At 40.5% G+C, this 22,547-nt stretch overlaps 1 protein-coding gene across 2 annotated transcripts; it reads right to left on the reverse strand.

Moving 5' to 3' along the window:
• Positions 1-442: 442 nt before the first annotated feature.
• afap1l1b (actin filament associated protein 1-like 1b) lies at positions 443-21,703 on the reverse strand. Of its 2 annotated transcripts, none has more exons than XM_030781297.1 (19): positions 21,615-21,703; positions 10,001-10,126; positions 9,425-9,508; positions 9,017-9,099; positions 8,606-8,717; positions 8,408-8,506; positions 8,074-8,285; positions 7,583-7,762; positions 7,046-7,138; positions 6,744-6,816; positions 5,864-5,998; positions 5,407-5,618; positions 5,146-5,291; positions 4,599-4,671; positions 3,721-3,838; positions 3,156-3,323; positions 2,505-2,680; positions 2,041-2,160; positions 443-1,891 (listed from the first exon to the last, which is right to left on the reverse strand). In XM_030781297.1, exons 1-19 carry the CDS (start codon positions 21,634-21,636, stop codon positions 1,865-1,867), a joined length of 2,259 nt encoding a protein of 752 aa, XP_030637157.1. In that variant the 5' UTR covers positions 21,637-21,703; the 3' UTR covers positions 443-1,864. The 2 variants fall into 2 exon arrangements, with proteins under 2 accessions (XP_030637157.1, XP_030637156.1); XM_030781296.1 differs by having other exon boundaries at positions 8,606-8,729.
• Between the last annotated feature and the right edge of the window lie 844 nt (positions 21,704-22,547).

Below are 22,547 nucleotides of genomic sequence, written 5' to 3' on the forward strand. Positions count from 1 at the left end.
GTATAGGCCCTCCCATGCCGCACATTACGTCAGCTCTTAGTGTATCGTCTTCCTTGTCTTAAAAGTCAGCACTAGTTGTACTGAGTATTGATGTCTTATGAACAGTGACAAGACAATCACTATGTTAACGTTCAGCTGTGTCTAATTTCAGTGTTTAAAGGCAATTTTTCATTCTTTCCGTTCTTCACAAAAATGACGAAAAACAGAAGGAGCTACGTGGTGTACGTGACTCTGACTCGACTGTAATGGTTGAATTATCGGGTCTGATCATCCCGTGACCTAGAACTTCATTTCAAGTTTACCCACATCTCCAGCAATGTCTCGAATTCCAACTACTTAAACTTCACTTAAAACTTCCGATTCTTCGAATTTCACGTTTTGGAGCAGTCAAGAAAAGTCAAGAAAAAATGTTTTATTTACAATGGGGGAAAAAGCACAAAATATGTGTCACATAAGGTACAATCTCTAAAATGAAGAAACAATTAGACCACAGTGTTGCAGATGTTCTTTAATACACATGAAAGGATAGTTAGGACGGATATGTGCTATTATGATGGGAGAAGCCGCAAGGGGCAGTAAAGAACTGTGCAGATACACCAGATCGGTAATGGATTGTGAAGAAACAATGTGCTCATCAATCTCTTGACCCACACTATCTTAACACTTCTTAACACAATAAAAACAACAAAAAAGGTTTGTATACCGAAGATTAACTTTCCAGTTGTTCTCTGTCCATACTCTTAATTTATCCCACATCTCCCCCCAAACTTCTTGCAGTGTTTTCAGGAGTGACTTCAGCAATCAGTCTATGGCAATCGTCTCTAAAAAGCATTCTAGCAATGTATTTACAACAGAACACTATCAGAAGCCGTATAAAAAACTCTTTGCGAAATTACCGTGGCGCACTGGCACTATCCACTGAGAGATACAGAATGACTGTTCGCCTTCTCCACACTAAGTTATTGCTCACTTCTGTTCCAAAGATGTAACTGGGGTTCCAGATGTTCACAAACCCAGAGGCCGTGCCATACTAGCTGTCAAGCTCTCTAAACAACGCAGGTGTCCTATGCCGATCTTAGCGCGAAAGCTATTGAACTCTCTTGATTGTTTCCCAATTAAAACACGACGAAGTTCGCCTAACTGTTCATTTTTTACTGTGCAGGGACATGGCGTAGGCTATCTAACCATGTTAGTCTTTAGAGAAAAAAATTGGTTAAGCGTTTGTTTTCACGTCGGAACTCGCAAATCTGCTCATCTGAAAGTTTGTGACGAAACCAGCTACATTAATAATTTAGCTTTCCAACACAGACAGATGGTGATGTTAATATGAGTTGCCTGAGAAACTTTTGTAGCTAACATTTTTTTAATGTACTTTATGTTTACAGCTAACAGTAAAAGTGGCGTAGTAAATCCAATGGATGTCGTGATATCCCTATCCAGTAAACATGCGGAAAATGTCCTTCGGACACTTGATACCTTGCATATTAGAGGAATTGGGCTCCACTGGTATCTTTACTCTTCAGAAAACTGTATAAGGAAAGACCTTCTTTCTGGCCTCTGAGAATAACAGGCACAACCTGTGTCAAACTTATGCAACCACTAAGATACAATCTTCACTTTACGTTTAATGGTGGACTGTAAACTTAAAACTGTAGGCTGATAACTGACTCTGGTGGCTTGGTTTACTGCCAAAATGTCATTGTCCGTAATGTAATGTCACATGAGATCTCTCCAATGAGGTTTTGGATAGGACAAGGGAAAAGGATACCCATCACAGTCCCTTCCTATCCCTTCTCAGTCACATCACAGTATGAACATCCGCCAAGCTGTAGACTCCAAGATTCTCTCCACAACAGCGTTTCCTTTAAGTACCTCTCTTTGCTTCCCATTCCTGAAGACGAGAAAAAAAAAATCAACAATTTGTAACACTAATTTGGCGTATATAAGAGAGCATCTCAAAGCTTTTCATGGGCGGCTGAATTCTTTGATTTTCCTCTTCTTCTTTTTTTTTTTTTTTTGTCTTGCTCAAGGTTTTACTACCTTGGCTTTCTGAATGACGTTTCCTCTGGAGGACGCATACATAGCGGGAGGACGCTTTGAGATTTCAGAAGCACAGTTCACAGGCACAGTGCTGGGACTTTCTGTTTTAGTGACCTGGACCTGCGGGAACGAGAGTGCAAAAAAATCTTCATCAAATCCCCTTCAAAGAGTTCAACACTCTCTGAACTACAGACACCTTCAGGTATGCACAAGCACCCATGTACATGCACACACACACATATACAAACGCCCACATGCACACACACAAGCACCCATATGCACATGCACACACACAAGCACACACATACACATGATCTAAAAGCAAAAGGGCAGTAAACTCTCAGTGGCAATATGTGATTTTCACAACCCTTTTTAATATTGTTCAGTACATTGTTGAGGTAAAGTAGAGCAGCAAAATGTTGGGTGACTTTTTATCATGGATCTATAAATATTTGCAGACGGACCTTGTTTGTTTGCTTTGTGTCTGTGGATGCTCCAATGACCCCTCCAGCCAGTGACTTCTTCAAGTTCTCTTTCACTTCAGTGAGCTTCAGCTCCAGATCCACTCGTTCCTCTTCTTTCTCACGGCACCTCACCTCCAGCTGGGCCAAACGCTGCTCCAGCAACTTCTGCTGCTTACCTACACACACACACACACACACACACACACACACACACACACACACCAATAAAATGTACTTATGTATATGTAATAAATTGGATGCTGGTGCATTGGAAAACATAACAAAAAAAAGAGGTTTGTATACCGAACAATAACTTTCCAAACCGAAATGAAGTGATTAACAGCCATCAAACTTGAGAGAATTTTATATGACTCTTGTCACTATATGGTCTCTGTCAGTAGGTGGCGCCAGCACATTGTAAGAAACATCAATGGTCTGATTTCTGTTTCACACTCTAGATCAAAATCATGCATGGCTGTGTTTTCGTCCATCCTTAAACATAAGTAAAACTTACTTGTGATTCAATTTATAATGTGTGTGCATAAAATCAATTTAGTATCTGAAGAATTTCTGGATGCTTGCACCAATTCCAAAGACTCATCCCCTAGAAATCTGCTAAATCTGAATTGATTTTATTTGGCATTCCTCTACCTGTAGCATTCTTGAGTTCCTCCTTCACGTCTCTCTTTTCTTTCCGTAGTGATAGTAGGGCATTTTTGATCACCTCTTTCTCTTTCTCCAGTTCTTCTTTCTCACTTAGGTACTTCCGCGCATCCTCCTCTGCTCTTGTCTTTCCATATTTACCATATTGATTCACAGCTAACAGGAGAGAATAGGTTTCATGCAAATGTTGTTATATGCTTTAATAAGCATGGTGAACTTGAAATATCATAGGATTGAGCTTGCTACTGCTCAAAATTAGTGAAAAATGTATTAAATAAGGGTTACTAAAGGCTGAACAATGCAAGTCTTTATTCAAAATCCTTAAGGGACAAATGTGGGTTTCACAAGAGGTTGCTTATAAAAATAACTTTTTTTCTGGTGAAAAAGAGCAACACATGAATAAATTGAAACTTTACGAAAGCGTACTGGAATGCTTCTTCTTAGTAGAAAATAAGACGGAAATGAGAAAGTAATAATAACAGAATTCAGTCTGTTATCATTTTCCATATCCAGAATTTGAACAAAAGAGAAAAGGATTCTGCTGGAAACTTACAGGAGGCGTGTCTTTTCACAGTGACCTGAGCGTCAGTCTTTTCTGTGTCTGCACTAGACAGGGAGAAGCGGCGCCTGACCTGGGTACCTGACGTTGGCTCTGCCGTGTCCTCCTGATACTACAGGACATGAGAGGAGACGAGAACACATCATTTGAGATGAGGATGTGATACGAGGAAAAAATGTTGAAGGAGGATGGAGAAAGGGCTATTTTTGGATAGGACAGGAGAGAGCAGAGAAGTCAAAGGTTTTGAAGAGTGTGAGAGTTAAGAGAGAGGGAGGGAGACAAAGAGACAGAGAAAATAAAATTAATCTAATTTACACTATGTAAAAGAGTGTAATGCTTATCCAGATTAAATCCATGAATTCTCCGAGGCAGTATGGTCCCTCAAAGATAACTGAAGAATTGGGATCCAAACATCTATAACCACACTGTCAGTTTACTTAAGATCTTGTAAAATGTTCGTTGGAGACAAAACACAACAAGAGTTCTAGCTAACTATCTTTGGAGTGGAGAGAAATTTGACCAGAAAATTCTGTAAAGTTGGTCACACGCAATGAAAAAGGTGGATTTTATTAAAGGAAAAATGTAGTGAGAAAAAACCCTCAGTGCTTCACATGTGCCAGAACTCTTCTTGGAAAACAAGAGAAGAGTGTGATTGATCTAATGTTGAAAGAACACCCAATTTAAGCTAGCTCACAATCTCTCATCCTTCCAGCTCTATCTAATGTTCTACACGCATACACACAGACTCAAATAGCAGAGCCTGCAGGCTTCCAGCAAGCGCTCAGTATCACACCAAAATAAGTGTGTGTGTGTGTGATAAGAGGCCAGGAAAAACAACATGGGAGAGGTTAATGTGTGTGTTGTGCACATACCACCACACTCTCATACGGAACTTCATCATAAGTCCTGGAGTCTGTGGAGGCACTGCTGGAGGAGGTGGCCCAGCTGCACAGAACACAGGAGAAAGGAGAAGCAAAAAAAAGAGTCCTTTTTATGACAGGCATGAAAACTGAAAACTACTGCTACTGACACACTATCATCACTCTCAGAGAAAATGCACACACACACACACACACACACAGGCCTGAGGAGGCACAAAATGTAGCGAAATGTCTCACATTCTTAACAAATGAGATATTTATTGTGCAAAAACTTGTGGTCACCAGCTTTACTGCAGATGCCTTTGGGTACTTTTTTGGGAGAAAAAACAAACAAACAGGAGGCTTTTATTTTTCACTGTTGCTTCCTCTCAAAAAATGGCCCTCAGATTTTTCTTTATCAGCTAAGAATGTGCTACAAATGTCCTCACATTCAAAATGTTAATATAATAATTGAATCAAAGTTATTCTACACAAAGAATTACGAAGTAACACTGTTGCATTATCGAGACAACTGTTTACTGAAGAGTGTTAAACTCACAGGAATGAATGGCGTGCGGCAGTCTGGATACTGCTGATGGTGTCCACATCTACATAGTCATAGTGCAGGGCCTCTGGAGTGGTGCTACAGCCCGCTTCAGCCAACAATACCCCCAACCAACGCCCCATCTCCTCAGAGCAGCTGGCCTGAGATACACACAGACAGTCCCACAACAAATCAGTCACAGCTCCACCACTATCTGCAGTTCACCTCACAGAACCAGAACGTGATACAGTGTTCTCCCAGAATCTATACACACACCTCCAGGGCTGCCACCTCTGTGCTTCCCCGCATTATCCGGAAGGCGAACGGGTGATTGGGGCCCAGTCCAGGCAGGACGTCTGTGCCGTGGAGAGGCAGAGCGTTAACGTGAGTGCGTTCATCTCCTCTGTCTTTATGAAGGTACAGGGTTCCACCCCGCACACAACACCATCTCTCTCTCCAGCTGTGGTTCACCAGAACATTCAGATAACCTGAAAAGTGACATATTTGAAAACGTTCTCAGTAAGTAATATTTATATAGATGCAAATAGTGAACTCTTGAGCATGTGGTATTAGAAGCTGATCTGTGCAAGCATTTTGAGCATTCTCAGTGGGCAGTATAAAAAAACAATCACTGAACTCCAGAAAAAATAACTACTGGGGACACAAGCATATGTTAAAAATGGCAGAAATAGATAAGTTTTTGGTGTTGATGACACAGACAGTTTCCGCTCACCACAACGTGGGTTGTCATCCATGTGAGGAAGAGGAGGCTTCTTCTTGGAGAAACTGATTATGCGGTTGATCTTCCGCCCAGCAACACGACTCAAGGAACCGGTTAGCTCAGAAAAAGCCCCTTTCTTCCCCTTCCCTGCAGAGACAAAAAAAGAGACAAAAACAGGATACAGTAAGAGGGGCTTTAAAAACATATGACATCACATGAGCCACTTATTCAGAGACCAGTTTCCAATTTAATTCTAATCTGAAGAACATTGATTGTGAAGAACTGATTGTGCAGTAATGTGTTTTGACGAACTGTTAAGAGTACAGTGCTTGTACAGTCATTTGACTGACCTGGTTTCATGTACAACATTATCATGCAAAAAATAATTATAGTAAAAAAAGAACAGAATAAGTGAGTTTAAAACTGTTTAGTAAACAGTGGTTTTCATGATGCAACAGTGTAAGTCCTTCAGTCTTCAGGTAGAATCATTTTAATTCATTATTTTATATTTTCAATGTGTGGAAACTGGCAGCACAATCATAAGGATTTTCCTAAAGAAAAAAAAAGAGATAGAGGAGAAGGCTGCGAGCTAGACTACATGGTGAGCACCACTGAGGTTTCAGACCCAAAGGAAACTGAGGAAGTGTGACCCTGACCTCATATGTCCTTCCTGTCCTCTTTCTACCATTGTCCAGAAGCAACAGTTCAGAGGTAAAGAGCTTTAACAGGCACACAGATTGCTCACTCTATGGCCATAAAGCACACAGGTCTTCTGTGCTCCCTAAGCAAAGAAGACCTTTGAGGGTCTTGCAGAATTTGTAGCATGTAAAGCTAATCACAGAGACCAGTATTAGCCAACACTGGTGAAGGGTACTTTAAATCTTAGGTTTACCTTGTTCACTGCTTTCCTGGATATTGTCTCCATTGACAACAGAGTCTGATGTTTGCTTATCTGCTGATGCCATCTTTAACATTAAAAAAGACAAAGCAAAACAAGTGTCATTACATAGACACACACACACACAAGCGGGGAATGTGAGGCTATTCAGATGCTATATCTGTCCCCACGTATATTCCACAATCTGCCCCATTCATTACTCACAGACATGACCATACCATATAGCAGCTCAGTGTGTTCGAGTGACTGTTCAGCCCTTCCTTAACTTACCTGTTAGGCTAAAGCAAAAACCTCACCTTCTCAATCTCTATCTTGCGTAGAATCATGGGGGAGGATGATCCTTGTAGTCCCTCAGGGCAGGAGGCCAAACTACTCACTTCCCGAATGACCTACACCATCAAAGATTACAGATCATCAAAGATAATCAGAACAGCAAGAAACACTCAACTTCTAGGCAGAACTGATGAGAGAACAACAAAAAGTAGGATTTTGATGTGGGTATTAAACAAAGTGGTACTGGAATAGGAGAATCAAAGAAAACAAAATGGTAACCAGGGTGCTGAGGGTTCAGAACCTTAAACACAGAGTCCTCTAATATTTTAAATGAAAAAAAAGATTGTTCCAACCCAAATATGGAAGCATCTGTCTCATTCTTATATCAGAAAACATGTTTGTGGACATTTATGAAGGACAGGAAAGAGAAGATTTAAAGAGTTTGTTTTAAGAGACTGTTTTAAAACATTCTTCACATGAACTGTACTGAGAAGATCTAGGCTGGAAGGTTCTCTGCATAGATGAGCCTGAGGGTAGAATGGTAAGGCGGGCTGGCTTACCGAGAGCCAGCGCTCTGCCTGTTCTTTGCTCTGTACAGCCAGCACTAAGGCCTCTCCACCAGGCATTGAGAAATAAAGTTGGTGCTTCTTCCGGCGTCCTTCTTTAGGGACATAAATTACATTGCACAGGTTCAGTGGTAAGTCCACGTATGGAGTGCGGTCCTTGGGGTTCTTGAAACACTGGAAAGGACGGCGAAGAAATACATAAGCTACATATGAGAGGGCTATCTAGTTCTGCAATTAAAATGAATCTACATGCTAAACTAGTCTGTTTGGTCTACAATCAGTGGTACATGTTTTACATGTCTGCTTGCAATAATCAGTTTTTGGAAGTATAAAAGGTGTAGAGTCTATTAAATGTGAAATTAGATGACCAAAAAATTGATAAATTGAATAAAGCCTCCAGATCTAGTATCAGAATGATCTAGCTTATTGGGTACAACAGCAGATCATTGTCCCCACAAATCATCCATTCCTCTAGAGTGACCCACCTGCAGTCGGTTCTCTTTGATGAGGGTTAACTGTTTGGCCCACTGCCCAAAACGTTTCTTCCGCAGCAAGAAGCCACACAAACGGCAGTCTTTCATGGGCCCTGCAGGCGTCTCTTCTGAAGACCACCGAAGTGTTTTCTCTTGGCCCTTACCCCCCTCTTCCTCTTCATCGTACGACTCATATGAGCTGCTCAGGGCATCTGAGTCATTGTCTGTTAAAATTCAACAGCATGTTTTAGTATGTTAACATTTCCTAATCTGCCTGTTTCTGATATAAATCCAGAGAAAGAAATCCAGTCCAGTTCAAATTGTGTTGTTTGGGCCTGATGCTCACAGGAGTTCTTGTGTGGGCCGTTCATGTGTGTAGTGGGGTAGTTCTTGTCGGCGTCTTCATAATATGCATCCTCAATTGAATTTGGGATGCTGGAGTTACCTAAGGAAGAACAGCGTTCATAGGTTAATAGCAGAGATGACTTATGTCTCTACGGGGACACTAATGGTGATAAGTTTCTGTCAATGACTAGACACTCACTACGATGGGTAATGTACTCGGGCACCATGGAGGGTCCAAGAGGGGCTGCCTCCTCATAGTAATCCTCAGGAGGGGGCGTGGTCGGGAGGGGAGGTGGGATGTCAGCGGGATTCTGTGGAGCAGGCTGAATTGAATAAATGAATATGGACGTTTATCATGTTGTCAAGGTTAGTTCTTTAAACACATTAGATAACATGTTTATCAATGACTGGATGTCCTGTGGTTACATGTTAGAAAAAATGTGATTCATAAATGGGAACTGAAGCTAACCTTGGACTCTGTGTTTATGCAAGATTCTCTCTGAAACGATGACAAAGGACAATTTTGGTAAATAATGACCAAAAAAAAAATAAATGACCCGAGGCACCATTCAGAATAATTAGAGTGTGGTGGTTATCGGTTTTGACTCACCGATTTTGTGGTAGGGTTTTTAGGGGTTTCCTCCTCCACATGATCTTTGAGTTCTTCAGAAGATAACTCCTGGAGGTCGCAATCTGACAAGAGAAGAACTCTTAAACTGTCTTTTTTTTTTTTTTACAGATCTTCTATATTCAAAACACATGATTTTAAATAGATTTCCACTGCTTATACGTTTAAATGGAAATATCATAGAACCTGTGCTATTTCAAGTGTTGTGCAAGATCACATAGTTTCATAACAGTTCATGACAATGTAATGACTGTATTTTCAGTTATTAAATATCAGTTCTAATGAACATCATGAACATAATTAGGGACAACTGCTAAGAGCAGTGTGCAAAATATTACTGTAGACCTAAACGTGACTTATGTCAAAGGTCATATGAAAAGTCAAGCTTACCAAACTTCTCAAACAATGACTCCACAAAGCTGGTGCCGTTTCCATAAAGGGAGGTGTTCATATAGATAAAGTCTCCTCCATTCACTCCAAAAAAAAAAAAAACACATGAAAAAGATCCTTATTGCTTCTATCTACACAAGGCATCAGTGCAGTTGAATAATCTTCCCACATTTGGATACTCAACACCTCTAGTTCCACTATTACCAGTAGAATTATTATTGCAAACCCACATTTATCATGGGCTTGAAATTAGTTTAAGTCAGCCAACACATTATTCATCTTATGCTTAAGCAAATGTGGGGCTTGTTATCCCAAACTGTGTTATCTCCTTCAAGAAGAGCTAGTGGCATATGAGTTAAATTCTTCTCATTTCGTGTGAGCTTCCTTGTGCAGCAATAGGTCACTGGGCAGTAGATTTGTAGATTTATCTGTTAGAGACCCAACGGCCGTAAGCTGCATTTGAGTGTTATGAAAATGAGGTGAAAGATAAGATAACAAGTCTAATCAGTCTAACTGTGTGTTCTTCATAGTAATCTCCTTTACACTGTCTACATGTTAGCGACTGGTTTCTCTCACCTGTTGGCTGCAGCTGTTTGAGCAAGTTCTTCACTACGCCCATCTTCTCTGCAGTGGCTGTGCTCACATTCTCATGTTCAAGGAGCTTCAGCAGAACGTTCAGCTCTGTCAGCAGATGTTCCATCGCTAGACAGACAATACAGAAGTCAGAAATCCACAAACATGAAGTCTCAGTTTACAATAAACACATCCATGTTTGTCATCTTGCATCCATGTTCCCATTACTGGAATTACTGGAATCAAGGCCATCAAAATGTTTGATTTTGAAGAATCCACCTTTTTAACTGCTATTTTACTTGAGTGTCTGAAAACTTAATTCAGATGCTTCTTTACATGTTTAAATGTACATATATCCACATTTCTCTTCTTTTGCCTCTCAAATGATACCGGATCATGAGAGGGCTTGAGCAAAGAGTGACTTCAATTTGTGAGTCACTAGGTTACCACTTAGATAGATGTGATGGAACCAGGAGGAAAAATCAGAGGGAAAAAAATCAGTATTTTTAGATATGTATATATCAGAAAACAGATTATATATCAGACTATATATCAAATAAGTATCACCACTGACCCTCATTTATCAGTTCTGAAATCCAAAAAGATGGAGAGGAGTGAAAAATGGAATCCAATGCAATGGACTGACACCTAACAATTACAAGTAAAGGTAATCCATTCAAGGGAGCAGGTTTGCATATGGATGGTAGGGACATGTCCCTACCAATATTTTGGGAGGACAGAATTGTCCCCACCAATATTTGAGCAAGCTTGTTTGCATTATCTTTGGAGTGAAGTCATATTAGATAATTCTGACGTGCCCTCCCAAAGGCTACATCTCCAAGACGATCAAGTTAGGCATGCTAGCATTTGATTGGCTGAAAGGGAGGGGGGCTATCTGAAGGCTCACATCACGTGCGAATATCGTACTTATTGCCAGACACGGAGGCGAGAGCTGATCTGTGTGCTGACACCAGTGAGTTATCAGAGCTGTCAGTCCATACCTCAAGCATGGGTGAAAATTTAGTCTTTCAGATGACTTAGTCCCTTTCCTCTATTGCCTGCACTGCACAGCACACATAACGTAATTTTGTCTATGCCAACATGTTTTTTACTTTGTAGATATCATGCCACCAAAAAGGAGAAGGGACATCAGGAGCTTTTTCACCAAAGGAGAAAACTCCAGTTCACGCACAAATATCAAGTGCATGGGCTACAACGCAGGAGGAGGCGAAGCACTGTCTGGAGAAAATAGTGGGTGCTGTAAGGTATCTTTCTAGGCAGGGAGTAGCATTTCGAGGACATGAGGCAAATGAAGGGAATTTGTACTACCTTGTGAAGTTACTTGCAAATGACGACTCTGTTCTTTCCTCTTGGCTCACCCTTTGCCATTATTATGTCAGACCACAGTGCCAAAATGAATACTTAACCTTTCTTGGTAACACAATTATCAGAGGCATTGTAGCAACAATCAGGTCCTTACCAGTGGTTCAGTTTTCAGTTATAACAGATGGCACTCAGGATATACTGGGGAAAAGAGAAAATTTCCATATATTTTAGATATGTGGACCAAGACCTGGTGCCACAGGAAGTCTTTGTGGGACTGTATGAGGTGCCAGCGAAAACTGGTGAGCAGATAGCCAAACTACCTATTGATGTGCTCTTGAGATTGAATATTCCAGTTTCAGGCTTATGAGGTCAGACATATGATGGTGCTGCTAACATGGCAGGGAAGTGCTCAGGGGCACAAGCAGTGTTGAAGACAGAACAGCCATTGGCTCTGTATGTGCACTGAGGTGCATATTGTGTAAATCTTATAACACAATGTGCTTGCAGTGCCTCTCCCCTAGTATGTGATGCATTGCAGTGGGTCCATGAACTTGGAACTCTTAGCAATCAATCAGGGAAATTCAAGGCACTATTGGCTGGACAGACAATATCAGAGGGGCATACCAAAACAGTGAAACCTCTGTGTCTGACGAGGTGGACAGTGTGTGGACGAGCTGTTGATACAGTTCTTAGCCTGTATGAGGCTGTGTTGTCCAGTTTCAAGGAAATAGCCCCAGTTGGTTCTGACTCTGGCTCAAGGGCAAATGGTCTTCTAGAGTGGAAATGAGCAAAAGTTTGAAGAAGTGTTTGAGAAGGCAGTGTCAGTGACAGACTCCCTGGGTATTGAGCCGATTCAAATCCCTCACTAAAGAAATCCCCCCAAAAGATTCACTGGTAGGGCTTCACAAGAGGAATACTATAGGGTAGAATTTTTCAAGGTGTTGGACAGTTTGGATGTTCAGTTCAAAGAACGGTTCAACCAACCAGACTTGCAGATCTCAAAAAAAGTTGAAAATGTTCTCCTTGCTGGGCAAATGGATGTCACTGGACAGTATCCAGAGATAAACAGAGATAGTTTGAAGGTTCAGCTGCCAATGTTTCTCTCAAAGAATACCTTCATGTCAAGTAGTGAAGCTGCAGATATCCTAAGAGGAGTGCCAAGTGAGGTAAAAGGCTTATTCGATGAGGTTGAGAAGCTTGTCGGGGTGTTGTTGGTCGTCCCTATGGCCTCAATGAAGATTTATTGCACTCAAAAAACTGAAAACCTGAATATAAAAACGTTGGATGTTGACATTGACGTTGGATGCAAAAATGCAGAAATATTGTTTATTTTTTTTCTCTCTTTTCTGTTGACAAGTAATTTCCTAAAGTTCACTTTCTTTCAGTCTTTGATCTATTACTGTGTATAGTTTTTATTTAAATGTAAATACAGATCTTAATGTAAATACAGATTTGATATGTTAATAAACCATTCAGTTGTCAGCATTAAACATTTTTTTTGTGCAGTGGTCACACACCCTCCCTATTCATTGGTCTTGTGTTAGACATTTTGCAATATATACAGCCCGGGAGGTGGGGAGGTTGTGGTGTTGTGTCCCTACCAAAGATGAGATCAAACCTAAGCCCTTGAATCCATTCACACATCTTCTGTCACTTTAAGTGGAAAAGAAATGAATGGAATTTCCTAATCTTTCTGGGTTGGTCACTGACAGAGGACACCACCAGGCTTATTTTAATGGTCAACAGCACCGTATCAGTGAAAAGGCCTTCAGCTGTTGCAGTTGGACATTTGGATATCTTGGCAGACAGTTGAGGAATTCTTGCCAAAATACCCAAAGTCAGGTCCTTATGGTTTAATGTGGTAAACAGGCACTGATAGGGGAGTGACCTGAATAGATTTCATATGGCAGTGTTCTTCAGAAAAAAAAAAACTTTATGAACAATAGCTACACTGTTACTGAGGTCTAAACAAACACAGGACGCTAGGAAACCCCCCCCCCCCCCCCCCCAAAAAAAAAGTAATATGTATTTTTTGGAAAACTTGAAACTATGATTATGTCTGTTAATTTAAAAAATAATTGGTTTGAATATTCAGCATATCTGGCAAACAGTGGAAGATTAAATGTGTGATGAATGTCAATGTACTCAGAATCTGATGAAAAAAATGTGCCCTTTGTCTCCACTAATTGCATCAGTAGTTAGTACTTAAATATGTTATTTTCTGTTTCAGGAATACATCCACAGCATCAACACATAAACAGTCTCCTCTCCTAGCAAATCCACTGAGCTCTTATTAAAATGCAGAGAGCCAGGCCTGAAAATACCTCATCTTTTGTTTCAAGTCATTTATAAAAACATCTCTAAATTCCAAACACTTCAGTTCCACCCTGTCAATAACTACCCAGATACGCCAGTTTTGTCTTTGAAGGACATCTGAAGGTCTTTCAATGAATGTCAAAACAGTACGTACAAACATGAACACAATCCGTGCTGCAGCTCCCATGAATGACACTCAGTGATTCTGAATGATAACATTCTGAATTACTCTGTTCATATTGGCTATCTCTGTGCAAGTCTCATTCATGAGCGCTGAGAGATCGGCGGTACATTCTCTTTTGAGTGATTCCAGCGGTATTACTTCTTTTTTTTTTCAGACCTCCCATTGAACATCTTTCCTCAACCTTCTCCCCATGGTAAAGTTTAGGTGTGGACTGAATGGTTCACATATGTTTCTGATATGAGGCATCCCTCACTCGATATGATTCCGAGGTCCCGTCTCCCTAAGTGAGATGGCTGGGCTTCAGTCAAAGTAGATAGGATTACAAAAGCAGCAGAGCTTCAGAGAGAGAAAGAGAGAGAGAGAGAGAGAGAGAGAGGGAGAGAGAGAGAGAGAGAGAGAGAGAGAGAGAGAGAGAGAGAGAGAGAGAGAGAGAGAGAAACTCTCAGATCACAAGCTTAACTCAGTTACCTTGGTGAATCTGGAGATGGTTTATCTTGGTCAGACCTACACCAGTCCAAAAACAAACTCTACCCCATATGGTTGATCTTAAATTGCAATGTGAGAATACATTCGTTTCATGTGGGAATTTGTAAGATTACGAGAAATACAGGGATCCTTGTTTGACCTCAAATTCTCCTCAGAGATAATGCCCTGGTGTTGACTATAAATTCAAACATTTGTTCAAAACACATTCTTTTCCAATCCGAGTAAACTGATAATACTCCACTCAGAAAATCCAAATCAGTCTGTTGTCCACAGACAAACCTGTGTTGTATTGAGGAAAGCAGCCAGAGACATACTATCATCTTCTTTCAAAGCAGAACTGATAAACACACAAAGTGAGAACAAACACCAAAGGAACCAAAAACAATAATAATTTTTTAGAAAAAATGCGCTTATTTTCCATTATGAACATCATCAAAGAGAGACTGAGGGAAACTGTATCAAGGATGATTCTGAGAGCTAATCCAAAACTGTGTTGAAGTCAGAGGTGGTTCTAGAGTCACTCTAGAGCCACTCTAGAGCCACTCTGGAGCTACTCTAGGTGATTCTTGACTAGGCAGGTGTTTTGAAATTTTGGCTGGGCTCTGAGCTTGCCTTATATAAGGTATATGTTAAACCCAGATGCACCTCTCAGATAAAAAAGGACACATGGATACTTCATACTAAAGATGGGCTGTCAACGAACTCTTCTTTTTCTCCAGTGAAAAAAACCCATGATGTCTCAGACTTAACCGAATAATTTAACACCCCAGAATTCTGAATCTTACAAACGGTGCCTAATATCTTCAAATTGCATTGCAGTGAGCTGCAATAGTGCCTTTATGTGTCATAGTTCTGACTTGATATCTGAACATTAAGACCTCATCCCTGAATTATGACTTCTCTGTGTATCACCCAATTATGATTTAATCTCTCAGAATTATGACTTTATATTATGGAATTCTGATTTAATCACTCAGAGTTTAATTGTTACTGCAAAATTCTGATTTAATCATTAAGAATTATGATTTAATATCATCTCAGTCTGGTTCTAATATCAGGGAGGTAACATATTCAGAATGGTCTGCTGAGTTGTATCACTTTACATCTACTTTATAATGAAAAGTCACACTGAATTAGTACCTAACTTGGCTGTGTCTTCTACCACTAGGATCCTTCAATTATGATCGCAAAAAAAATGACAGACTGTGTTTCATTGTTCTTCACTGCGGGTCCTCTAAGGAGACAGAGTGAAAAGTGAACTTATGAGGTTTGTTGATGGTTTGCAGGTGTACAGTGTAGGGGTACACTGGTTTATGGACTTATTAGTGAATGGATGGGATGTTTTGTATTCTGTGGTTCTTTAAACTTTCTCAAAATTTACTTATGTGTGCATTAGAGAGTTTTTTTCTGTTCTTTTTGGTTGGTAGATTATATATGGGACAGCAGACTGACTGTCTGAGCAGTATTGCTTCTTGTTCCTTTCTGTCTAATGGGTGTCATATCCTGAATGTTTTACTGTATTTTACTGTACTTTAAATTTTCATTCATAAAATTTGCTGGTTTCCACCTGTTTCCCAGGTTTATGTTTTATATTTGTTTTTGTTTATATTTTTCAAACTCTCTGTCCCATTATTTGGGTACCACTAAATTATTTATAATATTTCCATCCCAAATAAGCAATGTATAATCAGTTGATTTTATAATATTGTACCCTATTATTCAAAATAGTTTAATTTTGGATACCATTAAAGCATTTTACATTTCTTTGACTTTTTTTTTTTTTTTTAATTTTCTGTTTATCAGATAATTGCTTAACATTTCAACATAAAGAAGTGTATGTTCAGAGCATCAGTGACTGAGAGAGCTGGATTAAGATATTGCAAAAAACTGTGGGGTCTATGGGAACACCAGTAAAGACACATGGGAAAGAAATCCCGATAAGATGGAAAAAGTATAAAAAAGAATAGTTTTGACGGGTGTGTGTTTTTAAGTAACCCCAGTATAATAGCCTTTTGTGTGTGTCTCTTTGAGTAGGCAGGATTTCCCTCCTTAACACAAAATGTGTTCCACAAGCCCTCCTGTATACACTCATCAGGTTTTCAAAGGGATTGCACTGGAAGCCATTTAAAAAAGGACAGCAGCACATTTAGAAAACACAGTTTCCGCTCTCCTTGAAAGATAGAAATGTTGATAAAGTAGTCTGTGTGCATATGTGTGTGTGTGTGTGTGTGTGCATGCGTGTGTGTGTGCATGTGTGCATGCATGTATGTACACACCCCTGTGTTTGTGTGTGTGTGTGTGTGTGCGTGTGTGTGTGTGTGTGTGTGCGTGATTGTGTGTGGATGTATACGTCTGAGTGAGTGTGTGCATGTGTCTGTGTTTTTGAATAAGGACAAACAAAGCGAGGAAGACGAGTTGGAAACGGAAGAACTCAGAGCAGAGAATGGGATGTCTCTGTTGTTGTAGTAAGTGCGGTGTAATCACATGACCATGGCATCAGATCTCTGGAGGGCTATTGTCTGAGAATGAACCCTCTGGCTTGGGCGAAAGAGAGTGGCACGCCTTGTTTCCGAGAGAGCACGGTTCCCACACAACACCCTCTGACCCTAACCCACTCTCCTGCCCTCTCTAGAAACTGGGTCATATATCCACACCCTCAAAGAGTTTGCTGAGTAAGGAATATACACGCCACCAAACTCCAGACTTTCTATAATCATGTTCTGCATCACTATTCTAATACTGTAAGAGGCACCTGTGTGTGTGTGTGTGTGTGTGTGTGTGTGTGTGTGTGTGTATGTGTGCCTGACAGGCCGACAACATCCCTACATCATCACCTCAGGGGCTTGTGCCACGTGTTTGAGGGAGATGGAGTGCATTTAGGTCTCATTTCCTCCCCTGTCTCAGTTTGTGTATCACAGGTGTCTGTGAACACACCATCACAGATCATAAACACTTGATGATGATTCATTTGGATAATCTAAATGAATGAAGCACTAACAAATACAAAATATCGGTCAATATTATTTTCAGATTCTACTCTCAAAGATACATGGTTTTTGAGAGCCAAAAAATTGAACCAAACTCTTAAATTACTCTTAAATTAAAATATGTACTGATTTATTGCTTTCAGAATTTGGCTCAACTTTGGATCTCAGGAAACATGAACTTTTTACTAATTTGTAAGAAACGTAAGATGATGAGAGAATTTGCGGAAACTTTCCTAACTTTTCAAACTTAAAGTTTTATTTAACACAGCAGAAAGAGGTGAGACACACATAGCAAGCAGGAAACTTAAGTCGGCACTGATTACTAGTCAAGCTGAAACCTAAACAATGTCCCAAGCATTGAGTCAAATTCCATTCAAAGGGTCTTTAATGTATCTAAACAATGCAGCATTGTGAGGGCAAAAAATAGACAATGACATCATTCTTGAAGAAAGAGAGGGACAATTCAACATGACAGACTTAAAAATATAACACAAACAGCCATTCGCCCACGCACAAACATACACACACACACACACACACACACACACACACACACAGAGGGAGAGAGAGAGAGAGAGAGAGAGAGACCAATATCGGAGTAGAACACAGCTGTGGTGTCCAAAGGCACTGGCATTGTGGGTAAGAGGATATGTGCTGCAGCTGTGTTTTCCTGTCGGGAGTGACGACAACAGTTTCTATCAACCACAACCTTCTGCTTCCTATTCCTCCGCATTTCAGACCCTCCCAGATCCAAAAAAGGACACTATCTCACTGTCAATATCCTCCCAACATCATCATCCTTCCGCGCAAATCTTCACTGCTGGATAGGTTTTAGCTTCGTAGATCCAAAAGTCACAGCCTGCACCAAAGTATCTTCTCCCCTACATCCGCCATCCGTGTCCTGGTCACTGGTGTGTCAACCCAGCCAAACTGAGATCTTTCTCCAGCAACACGGTACATTCCATACAGAAAAGCAGCTATGAAAGATCCAGTTCTCATTCGTCTCCCCAGCATGTGGACTCTGAATGCCAGACACTCCCAAAAGCCCATCAGCTGTTGCTTCCAGCTCTGTTCCAGACATGCTAAGCTGCCATGGTGTGCACAGAAGGTCTTTGTGAACACCATTCATGGTCACAGGGAATTACATGGTACTCTGCCGTAACATGGTATAATTTAATGCTGACTGATTCGGTGGCTAACAGCTTGTTGGATGGGCACAATTACAGAGAAGAAACATGCTCCAAAATTAAAAAGGGAGGAAGACAGCCTTCGGGGATGATGATGGTGTGATTACTTATAGCACGATGATCCTGGGTGTGTGGATGTGTGTGTGTGGATGTTAGGAAAGTTGTTCTCTGACAGAGACCCTGCCCATTCTGTGTTGCTAGGGTAACAGACACGAGGTCAGAAACTGAACTCCCTGAGAGGGGATTCTACTGACTCAATAACGCAAAGCAATCCTTTGACCTATAAACAGTTTGCACTCACGCACTAAACTGATGCCCTAATGCAGACTGCCTTAGTTTTTCTCTGTTATGTTTTGCACATCTTTAAAACAGTCTTGGGATTAAGTGTCTTGTCCATGAGTAGATCAGTGGAGATCTCAGAGCCCTCTGATCAATATGATTGTTTACCGAATTTTGATATTCATAATGTGTCTTTAGATGCATGGCTGTGACTAGTATCCATCAGAGAATTGATGGATGGGACATTCAGTTGACTAGGTAGCTTGGGGTGAAAATTATGTGCCACAACATTGTTCAGTCTGATCCACTTCATGTCATTTTCCCTTTTCGAATGTTACATTTCAAGCCAAACACAAGAAAAGTTCACTGATTTAAGACTATTCACACCATCAGTTGCTTGAAATATTGTTTGTAATAACTGTTGTTTAAGTAAGTTGTGCTCTTTAACCCTCTAACCATACAGCGTTTGTATGTATTATATGTGGGCAGTTAGAGCTATTCTGCAAAGTAAAACAAAGTGACCCCTTCTTTGTCTTTTGACCTTCTCTTTAGGTGCCCAGGATGCTCTTCCCGTTCTTTTGGACTACGAAATTGATTCAGAGGAGCAGATCAACAAGGCACAAGCCAGGGGGAAGTAAACAACGTAGACCTTTATACAAACTCACTATCAGAACATGACAATGAACTTGCTCTCTTCTCTACTGACCCACACCACTCTACTGGATCAGTGACAGAATGAAAAGTGATTAATTCCAAGCATCTCCTCTCTCTGAACTCAAGCAGATCCCCTCCAGACCACGGGAAAAGTGGGTCTGAAGTCTAAAGTTACTGGGAGGTAATGTGGAGTCACTCCTCAGCATTTCTGTGAGTGCACTCCCTGTTCTGTGCCGCCAGTCATGAGACTTCAGTCATACAGTCATGAGAATTAAATTTGTCCAATTGTGCCACCTATTCACAATGATCTGTCCTGGTGACCACTCAAGTAGAGTGTGTGTGGACTGATGCTACACACACAAAGAAATACAGACAAAATCTTTCGCTCACAGAGTATTTTTTGCTCAGATATAGACACAATGAAGGGATGAAGGAAAGAACAAGACCACAACTGCTCGAGTGTCAGAAATTCAACAAAACAGACAATGTTTTAAAGAAATTGGGTGGGCCCCATTAAGTTATCCATGTTATTCTGAAATTGTTCTTAGAACGTCACTTTAAAACAATAAAGGTATTTTGTACGTAACAGTCTGAAAATGTTCCACAAATGTTAAATCAATCGATCTGTGGTGACATTGCTCCCAGGGTATTCACATGGCCTGTGTGTACTGGATCATCAGCTGGATCTCTTGTGAATTCGCATCTCTCACGAGTGGGTCAATTATCAATTAAACTGCTTGTTTTACGCATCATTTGACCCCTTCCATGAGTGACCTTGAGGGCTCAGGGTTAGCTGTCAGCTGGATGCATCAGTGCAGAGTCCCAAGAAACGGCCTCTCATGAACACTTGACCTCATCTCATTAACAAAGCTGACCCCACAGTCAGTCATCTACAACACACTCCTATGATCTGCTTTGATTTTAGTTTTGCCCAAGCATGAACCAAAGTAGGGGTCAAAATCTTAACACAATAAGCTCCTGCTTCCATTGCCTTAAATAGCTTACATGCAACAAAATGATGGACTTCATGGCAAGTAGTAACAGGGCTTGTTCAGCCCATTAATGTAGAGGACACATCCCCACACATGTTGAGGAGGAAACATCCAAATGACTCAGGGGCTAAATGCAGTGACAAGACGGGGTGTTTTCCCCTGGTGTCACAACAAACTGAGAGCGTTATGATTGTTCTTTTTTTTTTTTCTGGTAAGGATTTCCTGGATGAAAGGCAAGGAAGTTTTCATATACAGCTACCACACTTGCTTGGCCTTCAACCAGCCACAGAGAACAGGGAACCATAGATTGGTGAAAGGATAAAGGAAAGGCTCAGATATTTACTATAATTAGATAGAGTATTAATGGAAATGTCAGTTTGATATCCCTGCCCAAGTCATAAAAAGAAAATAAAGAGAGAGAGAGAGAGAGAGAGAGAGAGAGAGAGAGAGAGAGAGAGAGAAGAAATGAGATGCTCTCTTCAATACTCCTGACCTTAATTACTAGTAGGGCAGTACATGAGAAGAGCCCCTGACCACCAGTTCCTGTCTTTGGCAGTAACGATCCGACCAACATAACCATCGGCGACTGTTGAAAACCCGTCACATCGGATTTCTCTAGTCTTCCCGTCACAATTTGATCTATCGTTATACAGATTTTGACGGATTTTTCCGCTGTGTGACGAAAAGAGGGGTTTGCCATGAGGATTGTTTAAATGACAGACAGTGTCTTGTAGTGTAATATCGAAGAAATAAAATGAAAAGAAATGTAAGACAGAAAGAAAGAAAGAAAGAAAGAAAGAAAGAAAGAAAGAAAGAAAGAAAGAAAGACAGAAAGCGTACTGTCAATTGTCAGAAAAATACGTAGGCTATTTTTTTTCTTAATTTTGCTTTTCCTACTATATTCCACACTGTAACCATACATTCAATATTCATACACGGATTGAGCGTCTATTGCATCACACTGAGACATGTTGGAAGAAACAGCGTGGTATAAATCCAGCGTGGAGGTGTGCATCATCCGCAAATAAGTTTTCAAGCCTATTAAGTCGCTTATTATGCACTGCGCCAGAATCTACTGACAAGTACTGAAACTCAGATATCCATTCCATCTATCTGCTGAATGCATTTCCTTTTCAAATTGACAGTATTAACAAATTGTGGCTTGTCTCACAGCGAAACCAACAAAGCAATCAAAGTTAAACTCACAGTCATCGTCTCTGTTCTCCATCCCTTGTTGTCCTTTTCCTTTTATCAGCCTTCTCAAAGTTTGAGCCACAATACATTATGTGTCACTATCAGCGGCTTAAGTGACCGACAGCACTGAGTAGATGAGTCAGTGCGCGCTCAGAGGCAGTGTGAGCAACTGCCCAATATGAAATCCAGGGTCCTAGTGCCTGTCGACAGTTTACTGTAGGGGGAGTATTAGGTCCACACTCTACCCCTTAATTTATATAGCGACTTACTGCCTTCAGGGGGACAGTGTGACACTTGTTAATTCTTCCAGCAAACTAGAATAGCCGGCTAACTGCTAACCGACTAACTGTGTGCCTTTACACCTGCAGTCAATGTGAAATGATCTGCCTATTTGGCAATTATCCTAACAGGTGAACAGTCCTCACCAAACTGACGGTTTACTTTATACCCAAACACCTAAAAACATATTTAATCAAGGTAACTAATCAGATACTTACAATTACATTTTAATCATGCAGTAGTTGGAAATTTTTCCCCTGTATTGGATTTTTCTTTTCGTCCTTTTTTGTGTCTGCTGAACTCAAAGCATTCTAATGTGTTGCATCATTTGAGGACACATATTCATCCCCTTACTTCCAAAGCGGACTGAAGGATATTTCATAGGTGACAAGACACAGTGGCTATAGTCTTTTCAGTCCACTGATCAGTCCAGAAGAAGGAAATGAATGAGGCATAGCTTATAAATCTGATTTACACAGTTGGTTACATAATGTGTTACCTTCAAGAGAAGTGACATACACAGTTTCACCACAAAAAGTCTTTTATTTAAATCAAAACATGTGTCAATACGCAATTTGTTAAGCGGCCTTGCTGCCAAACTCAGTAAACAACTGAGTTACAGATTGTCGCCTATATAATAATAATAAAAGGTACTATTAAAAAAGA

Source organism: Chanos chanos, chromosome 8 (genome assembly GCF_902362185.1).
Source record: "Chanos chanos chromosome 8, fChaCha1.1, whole genome shotgun sequence".
Lineage (NCBI taxonomy): Eukaryota > Metazoa > Chordata > Actinopteri > Gonorynchiformes > Chanidae > Chanos > Chanos chanos.

Excerpts from the sequence above, each read along its gene's own strand:
- afap1l1b (XM_030781296.1), bottom strand. The coding sequence starts at position 21,636 with ATGGAGAACAGAGACGATGACT. Across the intron at positions 8,507-8,605 it reads CGAGTACATTACCCATCGTA|GTAACTCCAGCATCCCAAAT; the intron begins GTGAGTGTCTAG and ends GTTCTTCCTTAG. Across the intron at positions 5,619-5,863 it reads GGATGACAACCCACGTTGTG|GTTATCTGAATGTTCTGGTG; the intron begins GTGAGCGGAAAC and ends GTCACTTTTCAG.